At 43.1% G+C, this 10,262-nt stretch overlaps 4 protein-coding genes across 4 annotated transcripts; 3 read left to right on the top strand and 1 right to left on the bottom strand.

The window, feature by feature from the left end:
• The first annotated feature begins 1,687 nt into the window (after positions 1–1,687).
• CCR75_000738 (uncharacterized protein) lies at positions 1,688–3,816 on the top strand. The gene is made up of 5 exons (XM_067958844.1): positions 1,688–1,957; positions 2,021–2,337; positions 2,415–2,991; positions 3,070–3,512; positions 3,575–3,816. Exons 1-5 carry the CDS (start codon positions 1,741–1,743, stop codon positions 3,620–3,622), a joined length of 1,602 nt encoding a protein of 533 aa, XP_067821937.1. The 5' UTR covers positions 1,688–1,740; the 3' UTR covers positions 3,623–3,816.
• A 114-nt stretch (positions 3,817–3,930) lies between these two features.
• On the top strand, positions 3,931–5,409 carry CCR75_000739 (uncharacterized protein; the record flags this gene model as incomplete). The annotated part of the gene is made up of 1 exon (XM_067958845.1): positions 3,931–5,409. One exon carries the CDS (start codon positions 3,931–3,933, stop codon positions 5,407–5,409), a length of 1,479 nt encoding a protein of 492 aa, XP_067821936.1.
• A 196-nt stretch (positions 5,410–5,605) lies between these two features.
• On the top strand, positions 5,606–7,970 carry CCR75_000740 (uncharacterized protein; the record flags this gene model as incomplete). Its single annotated transcript, XM_067958846.1, has 6 exons — positions 5,606–6,674; positions 6,749–6,827; positions 6,911–7,016; positions 7,089–7,228; positions 7,288–7,463; positions 7,553–7,970. 6 exons carry the CDS (start codon positions 5,606–5,608, stop codon positions 7,732–7,734), a joined length of 1,752 nt encoding a protein of 583 aa, XP_067822257.1. The 3' UTR covers positions 7,735–7,970.
• Positions 7,971–8,061: 91 nt separating this feature from the next.
• Positions 8,062–10,208, bottom strand: CCR75_000741 (uncharacterized protein; the record flags this gene model as incomplete). Its single annotated transcript, XM_067958847.1, has 7 exons — positions 8,062–8,868; positions 8,930–9,038; positions 9,095–9,136; positions 9,200–9,234; positions 9,301–9,569; positions 9,632–9,728; positions 9,792–10,208. 7 exons carry the CDS (start codon positions 10,206–10,208, stop codon positions 8,338–8,340), a joined length of 1,500 nt encoding a protein of 499 aa, XP_067822258.1. The 3' UTR covers positions 8,062–8,337.
• Positions 10,209–10,262: the final 54 nt, after the last annotated feature.

Raw genomic sequence — 10,262 nt, 5'->3', positions numbered from 1 at the left:
AAGTTATTTGTTATATAACTCGCTAAGAGTCGTATGTGCTGGGCATATGCGTGAGCATCACGCTTGCCTTGCTTGAATTTCAGAAGCTCTGAACGAGCTCTGAACTCAGCCCTTGGCGGTTCAAACGTCTGTTTGAGCCGGGCTTTAAAAGCCTCTAGCGACCCAAAGACATATGGGTCGCGCAACTTAAGGCCTAGTGCCCAAGTTTTGGCACCTGCCAAGTTAGATTGAGCAAAATCGACTTGCATTTGCTCGTCGACGATGTGACGTGCCCTTATGGCATCGTCCAACTCGACAAACCATCTCAAGAGGGAGTCTTCTTCGACCCCCCTATACTTAAAGATGTCAATCTTTAGAGGTTTCGGGAGGACGCGTTGCGTCATCCCAGGTACAGGGGTCTGTACCTGCTGTAACCTCAACAGCTCTGCCCGTTGGGAGCCTTGCTGATTAAGCAAGGCAACCTTCTCCTTCGCCTCGTCAAGTTCATACTGTATGAACTTGGCGATGGCTGAATGGAGGGCATCATTGTCCAACCGGACAGCATGGCCAAGATGGCATCGTTCCTTACGCTTGAACTCATTGGTTCGACCGCACTCATTTTTCGACCGCACTCGTTTCTATGTCACTTAGAAAGGAGTAGCTATCACGCGAAACGTGATGCGTATTTCTATTATCATCTAACATGTCCATGTTTGATGATGGAACTGTGGTCCTTGGACGGACTACTAAATGCTACCAGGAGTAACGGGGCACTGCCGACTTGTACTGCTTCAGTACAAGTCCACTTCGCACTGCCTCAGTGCGAGGGGTGCCTCACGTCACTTCACGTACACTAGTACGTGCAGAGGAAGTCTTCTCTTTAAAACACTTGCTTTAAAGAGACTCTAATGAAAACTGTATTGTTATAATTAAGTTCTTCTTGTCTATCTATTTAATACTAACTTAATTATAACCTGATACAAAACATGTACTAAAAGTCTTATCTGTCTTTCTCTTTGCGCGCGTCCAGCGCTGACTAGACCGCGGAGAAAGTAGATATAATGGTCTATATCTACCAATGAATAAGCTTTTAGAATATTACCATGTAGAGTAATATCCTCCAAATATAATCTAACTTTAAGATAATATATTAATTAACAACCTTTAAGTGTTAATTTAATGTAACGATACACCCCGTTACATCAAAGGTCTAGACTAAGGCTTTAGAATCGAGAAAAAAATAAACCATTTACTACAATAAGTTTCTTACGTAACGATCTTCTATCTACTACTGAACTTATTATATTAATATCTATCTAAGTATGGCGCCTCCATGCGCCGCACAATCGTGTCTTATTACGATTGGCGGGATTGATTTAGACTTAAATCAACCAATCGATAGAGCTAACGTCTTATTGCAATAATATCATCAAATTTGGTAGTATTGGAAATATTGAAGTCAAAACTAATAATGATAATAATTTTTGTCCTTCTTTATTTATTTCTATAATAATTTTTGTACTTCTTTATTTATTTCCCTTCATAGGAAATACTATATATTATTCCTCTTATCGGAAATAATACTGTTACGATATGATATTATGGGGTTAGCTATTCCATCAGAGATTTTTATTATAGTAACCCAGCATAGAGCTTTTAAAATCTTTACAATTAGATCTTTTAAGTACTGCAAACTAACTATCGATTTGTTTTTGTAGACATTTGGATTTTGTATTTCGTTTTTCCTAATTTTCTAAAATAATGTTGCGCAATGCTTGGCCACGCCATGGACGGCGACTGCTATCAACGGCGCCAATTGTGTCGGTGACTGAAGCCATGGAGCGTTTCCAGGATGTTCCAAACTTCAGGCAGTATCCAAATTTCTTTCCCGTGACCATGTCAGTGCGCGAATATCAGCACAAGTTTAAGTCATTGGAGCCGAAGTCTCGATGTACGGAGGAAAGTGTTGCACTAGCAGGTAAAAAAAATAATTTTTGCGTGTCATGCGTGGTTTTCTTACGAGAGCTATTTATTATAAAAGGACGCGTTGTTGCCATTCGCCACGCGAGCAAAAACCTCATTTTTCTTGATTTGCAGAGTGATGGTCATACGGTGCAAGTGCTATCTGAGGCCAAGCACTTCATAGGCTGCGAAGGCAATCGTAATGGAGACAAAGAGGCAGCAAAACGCGAATTTCGTGCACTCCACGATAGCTTACGTCGTGGTGATATTATTGGAGTCCAAGGCTTTCCGGGCAAGTCGGGGAAAGGAGAGCTGAGTGTCATTCCACGGCAACTGGAAATATTAGCGCCTTGTATCCAGCCTTTTCCAAATACTAAGTACGGCGTAAAAGAGCCAGTACGTTTAAAACCTATGAAATTTCTCATCGTGGCCAGGAAAAAAGGCGTAATAATTGACAATGTTGCGCACTTTAGGAAATTCGTTTTCGCAAGAAATATTTAGATTTATTAACAAATCCCGAAGTGCGTCCAATATTTGAAATACGAGCAAAAATCGTGCAAAGTCTTCGAAAGTATTTGGAAGCTCGCGACTTTATTGAGGTTGAGACGCCTTTGTTATTTTCCGCCGCGGGGGGCGCCGCAGCACAGCCTTTTATGACAAATTCGCGTGCTTTAAAAACCGACTTGTGTCTGCGTATTGCGCCCGAGCTTTTTTTAAAACAACTCGTCATCGGGGGCTTGGATCGCGTGTTTGAAATTGGCAAAGTGTTTCGAAACGAAGGCATGGACGCAAGTCACAATCCGGAATTCACCATGTGCGAATTCTATCAGGCGTACGCGGATTATTACTCGCTCATGGAAACAAGTGAAGACATGATTTCCAGTATTGTTAACAACGTCACAGGATCCTTTAAAATCGAGTTCCCCATGCATGAAGAAGACACGAGTACGACAGTCGAAATCGACTTTACACCTCCATTTAAGCGATTGCCAATCCTTGAAACGCTAGAAAATTGCCTTCATGAGAAACTCCCGGATGTCAATTCACCAGGTACGATTTTAATGATCTCGAGCGATTCTAATGAACCTTTTGGTAGTCTCATCATGTCGTTGAAACTATAAAAAATAGCGTCCATTCCAGTGCTTTGGGATCTATGTGAACGCCACAACATTGCATGTGCTAAGCCACATACGTGCACGCGCTTGGTGGACAAGCTCATTGGACACTTTATCGAGCCCAAGTGTATCAACCCGACGTTTTTATACAACCATCCAAAGTGCATGAGTCCTCTTGCAAAAGCGCATCGCAATCACGAGGGCGTTACGGAACGATTTGAGCTCTTTGTTGCGGGCAAAGAACTATGTAATGCGTACACGGAACTAAACGATCCATTTGACCAGCGTCAACGGTTCGTAGCGCAACAAGCGGATCAGCAACGTGGCGATAAAGAAGCGCATACGAAAGACGAGGAGTTTTGCACGGCACTCGAGTACGGGCTGCCTCCAACAGGCGGCTTTGGGTTGGGGATCGACCGCCTCGTCATGCTGTTGTCGGGGAAAAGTCACATTCGGGTACGAAAAGCTCCCTTTGTTTCTTGATTTCGTACTTTGGGTGACGACGATATTTTGCATAGGAGGTGATTCTTTTTCCGCTTCTGAAACCAAAGGATTCTCCTTTTTGAACTGAAGCACCTTTCATGTTTTATATATCAGAATCAATCGGCCCACGCTTGTAGTACAGCTGTTTTCGTAGATACAAGCGATAGTAGAATCGGATTGTTTTATGGACATATGGTACCTGTCTTTAACACAAAATCAACGGTCTTCCTTGTAGTACAGTACATGTCAATAAGGATATTCTTTTCAAGAAAAGTTCACACAAACAGCCTTTTCTAAACACCGTTAGACTGCTTACACATGGCTACATTTGGAATCGTATTGATTTGGCTTCTCTTCTTAAGAATCTTCGGCCCTCAAAACTCCGGTCGCGATGCCTGTCGTAAGCGTAGGCTTTATTGGCTCAGGACGCTTAGCTGAACGCGTTGCGCGGGATCTTATCAAAAACGTAGCGCCTCAGCGAAAGTTTAACTACACGAAGCAGCGTCTTGTGTCAACTCTTTTGGCGTCCGACCCCTCCGAGGAGCGACGCCGTGTGTTTCATCGTCTCGGCTTTCGAACCACCGGTACGAGTCAGGAGGTGCTCGCAGACTGCGACCTTGTGTTCTTAGGCACGAATAAGATTCGCGAGGCATTGGCTGCAAGTGCCACGAATGCCCACACACTCTACGTGAGTCTAATGGGCGATTTATCCGCTTTACAAGTCGAAGAGCTCTTGTGTCCACGTGCTAAAGTTATTCGTATGATGCCACAAGGCGATTTGGAGAAAGCGGGTGTACCCAAGGGTATCCTTCCGCTCCATTCGTGGGCTACAGTTTATGGCTCGCATGTCAATGATCAGGACGTGGAGAAGGTTATGCGGATCGCGGGTATCGACAAGAGTGTCAAAGTGGACGAAAACGCAACGTCTTGGGCGTTTCCGTCGCCAACAAAACAAGGACCAAGTTTAATCTATCGATTCAGTAGCCACAAAAGCGACTCGGTTGCCGAAACAGCGCTTGAAATCGATAACTTTCACACAAAAAGCAACACAATCGTGGCCAATTTTAACGATTTGTATGAACTTGGATCGCAACTTGGAGGAGGCAAATTCTCGACGGTTTTTAAAGGCTTTTGTCGATTAACGGGCGAATTGGTCGCAGTGAAAGTTGCCAAGGGAACTGCGCAGAGTCACGAAGGCGAAGACGAACTTGTTGCGGAAATGGGTGCACTCAATCGATTAAAAAATCCAAATATCATTTCTCAGAATGGGTTTTTTAATGAAAAGGGTAAATTGTTGCTTGTGCTCGAATATTGTGATCGTGGTAGTGTGCGCCACATGATGGATACGGAAAAAGTCGTGTCCGAGAAACTTGCAAAGGAAATTCTAAAGCAAGTATTGTCAGCATTACAGTATTGCCACTTTCAAGGTCATGTGCACCGAGATATTAAGGCTGATAATGTGTTGCTAAAAACAAACAACGATGGCTTGCTGGTGGCTAAAGTTGCTGATTTTGGGCTATCGGAAGAATTGCAACTCGCGAATCGGCGTCGGGAAAATATGTGTGGTACACCACAATATTTGAGTCCAGAAGTGGTCGCAGGTCGTTTATATGGCACCCCGGCAGATATTTGGAGCACTGGGATTCTTGCGTATATGATGCTGACTGGCTTGGTGCCCTTTGGCGAGGCCAAGCACGAGATTGAACTGCTGAAGCTAATAAGTTTGGGAGCTGTGTGGTATGATCAGCCGCAGTGGAACAATGTATCGCCAGCAGCAAAAAGATTTGTGCAGAGTATGCTGGACATTTCTCCAGATTCGCGACCTACGGCGGCGGAGCTGTTGAAACACGAATGGCTACATGATGCATAATGTAGCCATTTGCGTAATCTGAAGTAGCCATTTGCGTAATCTGAAATAGCCATTTGCGTAATCTGAAATAGCCATTTGCGTAATCTGAAATTGTAAAGGAAGTTAATAAGTTTTGAAAGTGCATACGGGTTTTGTCCTATCATATCACTCTATTTTGCGAGGGGAATAATTTCAACGTTTATGGCGCGAATTTTTTATGGCGCGAAATAAAAAGCACGAAGTGAACATCCAAGAGTGGAGTTGTCCGCTCTGCACGCTTCTGAACGCGGCAAAAGAAAAGCGCTGTGCAGCTTGTGACAATGAAAGGCCTCCTAATATTCAGCTGCAAGCTTCTCAGCCATCTGAGCCAAGTATAGCCGCCGCAAAAGCTTCCGAAGTACAGTTCCAATATCGTCCAAGTGCTGGCGTTTTCTTTAGCTCCTTCCCGCAAGACAAGAGCAGTCCAGGAACCTTTATCCCTTGGCGACAAGAAAGAAGATTAGAAGTAAATAATTGTCGTCAAAGATGGCGACAGAACGTAATGGCATTCCCAGAGACGTTAGAGAACAAGGAATTGGTGGAAACAGGCACACCAGGGCGGAAGCACAACGACTTGAGATCGACGCAGCGAGACTCAAACTACAGCATTACAATTGAACCGACTTCTTACAACAATAAGAATGTATTGGAAGAACCATTATCGATCGATACAGAGAGACAGGAAGAGATCGATATGGATGTTGACGAACCGTGTTTTAATCTACTGGGGCTGGAAGCACCCGTCTTTGCGACTCCAGCAGCCGAAAACAATCTTAAAATCCAAAGCACTAGTGATAGACAAGAAAATGATTTATTCATGGCCGATACAAGGGTGTCGTCGTCATCTGAATTTGTTCCTTTTGTCCCGGCGAATAAACTTTGTACTGACGAATTAAAGATCGAAGAAAAATTAAAATCTGCAGGACTTGATTGCAGCACTTCAGAAGACGAACAGGAGACTTGGACGTGTTTTAGTTGTACCAATGTAAATCCATTTAAAGTCACGCAATGTGTCATGTGTTCACGAAAAGTGGCCGACCAAAGCACTTTCAACGAAGGATGGAGATGCTCGCTATGTGCAACAATTAATGCTCTTTGTAGTACGCACTGTGAAGTGTGTAATCGAGAACAACGATGCCGTGAATCAACAGAAGTAATGAAGCCAAGCTTTCAGTGTCCTGTGTGCACCAACATTAACGCTTTTGGAAGTTCACGATGTGAACTTTGTGATACAATTTTACCTGCGGGTACGTTTAAAAGCAATACGAACAAGTTGCTGCATGTCTCTCTCCTGATACATTCATTGCATCCATCTTCAAAGCTATCGATGAAAACGTTGTTGATTTGTCAAGTAGTCCTTCCTCTTTATTCTGCAAACGAAGCGATGGGAGTGCGATCACGTATGGCAATTATTGGCGCGTGGAGTTATTTATTGATCACCAATGACAATATTTTGTAATTTTGTATATATATTTTGACGTAGTGAATTTAATCGTCCGTACGTGACAAGGACACAATATATTGACGACATATCAACAAAAGTGGCAGAGGTGATGCCTGATGATGTGGACAACATATCGGACAATGAGGTGAGAATGGCTACATGGAATGCAGTAATAGCTACTTACATTTTTTGGCATGATATTGGATACGTTTAACAGCCTTACTTGTCGGTAACCACTCCATGCCCACGGACAGTTCGATCTGATTTAAAAGAATTCAAGCATTTCATGTGCATTGAAGATTTACGTGGCGATTATGGATGTTGCATAAGTTACACCCAAATGTTTGCCGGACAAAGGTGACGAGCAATTTTAGCCATTTTTTTTTTACTGTGAAAGTTAATGTAAGCAAATTTAGGTCGAAAAAGTCATATGCTGACCGCCTAGCGATTCGGCAAGCGCAGTCAAAGCAGCGCAAGCGGAATCTTGCGAATAAAGAAGCCATACAATCGTCTAAATCACGAAAAACCAATGACGCAAAAGAAGACCAAAGTGGCAAGAAAAAACGAAAAGCTACAGTTGCACCACGACGAGGTGAACATTTGGATTAAAAATTGACACTTTTTCATTATGGAAGATTAACTTATTATTGTTGCTTTTATTTTTTTTTATTTCATGCAAAGGTACCGCAGGTGGTGGGAAGGCAATTCGAGCCAAGAAAGTGAAGAAAACGCCAACTCGACGGACTGGCACCACGACGAAAAGCTGTACTAGCAGTAATTACTATGACGATTCTGCGGTCGACCTTGGGGATGAAATTACTACAATGGCGTGGGAAGGCAGAGGAAGTGCGGGTTATATTTGATAATTAGGATGGTACTCTTTTAGTAGAAATCGTGCTCATGATCTTTTTTTATCTTTACTTTAGCGAATTTAACTGTTAGTTCGTAGATCTTCTTTTTGGTTGTCCAGTTGATTAGGCTATCGGCGAAAGAGAAATCTATTTACACTTTTCAAACGACAGATAAGGAAAGTGCCAAAGATCCAATTAATTCACGCACTGGGCAATGAAAGACAATACAGTGTTCCAATATAATTTTATGGCCTCTCGTTCCTTTTTTGCCACATTTAATCTTCGTGTATACGAAAACTCACGATCATTATAATACCACATTCTTCTTTAAAATAGATTAAATATTGATTCTATATATTTTAAAAGTGAAGATTTGCCACAATATATTGTATGGCTGTCATTTTAACGTGTTTATCTATCATGGCAAGCCAAACCGTACCAACAATCTTTTTCTCAAGAGCTATCGAGAAATTACCAAATTTTTGACGACGTTACTAAAAAGCCACAACTTTCAAAGTAGAAACACCCCCGCCTGCTTCAAGATCCCTCTCAATCAACAAGTAAGTTCTGCAAGCAAGAACTCTCGTAACAAGTCTCGAAGTAACGCTGTCTAAACTACTCGATTTCTTCATTCATTTGTCGCCTGCCAACGTAGAGATCGTGGCGAGAAATCGCCCATACGTCAAACTTTGGACCGTCATTCCCATCATGACTTGCGCAACATGCCACTTGTTGCACTACACTTGAATCGTTTTCAACTCGGGATGTGCCACGCATAGGAACAGACGTCAAAAGCCTTCCATGTTGTAAATTATAGCAATGAATTGCAAGAGGTCGTCGTCGATCTCCCCCAGCGACCACCACCGACTCGGACTGGTCCACTACACTGTGCAAATGAGGCTCATATGTATTAAGTGCTCCCGGTATAAACTCCACCACTGGTTTCCACGTCCGAAGATCCCATAATCGAAGTTCTCCACTCGATCGCTGAATGACCACACGACGAGAGTCTGTCAAGACGTGGAGATCAACAATAGCTCCCAAAGATTGTTGTTCCAAGGTTCTCGATTCGAATATTCGACGATTGATTCGACGATCCCATCCCCAGATGCCACCACATTTGGTGCCATTCAAGATAATAGTACCCTACGAAAAATCAACGATTAGGAATGAATTGTAGCATTTTAACGAGTATAAAGTTACAAACCGTGGGAAAGAAACTCTGAGCATGGACGTCGCTTCTGAGGCTTCCACGTGGCGCACATTGAAAAATCCCATTTTCAGCTTGAATGTCGACATAAGCAGCTTTCGACGATCTAGAATTACAAAGGTTACGTTTTTTGTCCACTCGTATCCAAAATGTAGCATGTACCCGCCATATCCGATGCTAAAGTTACCCGTTTCGGCAGGATTCCTACCAAATCAGTGTTAATTTTTTGGTCACTTTATTTCTACTCGAAAAATCAAATTACCATACCACTTGGCAATCCACGGATCCACAAAGCTTATTTCCTATTTATTCAGAAATTTATTTTAAAAATCGACTTTTAATACGGCAAACTCAACACAGCTTCGTACTTGCATTCGTGTACTGGACTGTAATAATGCATTCGTTTGCATCGCATGACCACTGATATGTAAAAGTCGCACACTACCGCTAGATGCCGTCCTAGTATGTGCAGTTCCAAGGTGGCACACCAGGAGATCATGCTCCTGCACTGGACGCCACTGTAATGACGTAATCATTCCAGCAACGTGATAGTCACAAATAGAAAGGGTACGTTGCGAAGAAAGTTGCAACCCGCGTAACCGTGGTAACCCCAAAATTTGCAATTTGCCACTACTTGCTGTAGCAACAGGACTTTTGCAATAAATACGATCCATAGACATAGCACATTGGTGTACGCACCGCCAACGGCTCCAAGCTTGCTGGCTTGGGAATGCAGTGCCAATGCAGTGAGTCGGCCATCGTGGTTGCCATCTTGAGCCACGAGGACTTGAGAGGACTAGAATTCATGCAAACTTTGCATTAGTTTCATCGCACGCTTTCTTTGCTATGTGTTTCATACTACGAGGTTGGATAAGTATTTTGGCCATAGCTCTCGGGTGTCTCGACGTCGCGAACTCCAAGCACAGTCTGCTTGTCGCTGGGCCATATACGCCACCCAAGTGTAGCCCTTTCCACGACGAGTTCTCGCGGGTATCGAGTTCGTATTTTGCCTCGACTGCTTTTGTAACTCCTTTTGCTTACGCTGCTGCAGCTTCAACGCGGGTGTACAGCGAAAGTATCGACGCTTGGTCTCGTCATAATAAAAGCCTGGAAGTGTAACTACAGCACTCTTTGATCGATCTGGTGTAATCTTTTTAGTGCGAGCATTGGCTCGCTGCGCTTCAAGAGCTTGTAGAAAATTATGGCGAGCCACGTCTTCAGTTTGTGATGTAGATTTGGCCGCACGACGCTTCTTCCGACGACCGTGGGTTTTCATGGATAAAAAATCAATTTTTTATTCTAATTATTAGAGAAAGCATGACAGTAGGCT

The sequence above is a fragment of the Bremia lactucae genome, linkage group LG2, assembly GCF_004359215.1.
Source record: "Bremia lactucae strain SF5 linkage group LG2, whole genome shotgun sequence".
Taxonomy (NCBI): domain Eukaryota; phylum Oomycota; class Peronosporomycetes; order Peronosporales; family Peronosporaceae; genus Bremia; species Bremia lactucae.
Note: the sequence above shows the minus strand (reverse complement) of the source record. Positions and strands in the feature narration are given on the sequence as shown.

Coding starts and splice junctions, on each gene's coding strand:
- CCR75_000738 (XM_067958844.1), top strand. CDS start 1,741: ATGTTGCGCAATGCTTGGCCACGCCATGGACGGCGACTGCTATCAACG. Junction 2,338..2,414: donor AGTACGGCGTAAAAGAGCCA/GTACGTTTAAAA, acceptor TGCGCACTTTAG/GAAATTCGTTTTCGCAAGAA. Junction 2,992..3,069: donor CCCGGATGTCAATTCACCAG/GTACGATTTTAA, acceptor TATAAAAAATAG/CGTCCATTCCAGTGCTTTGG.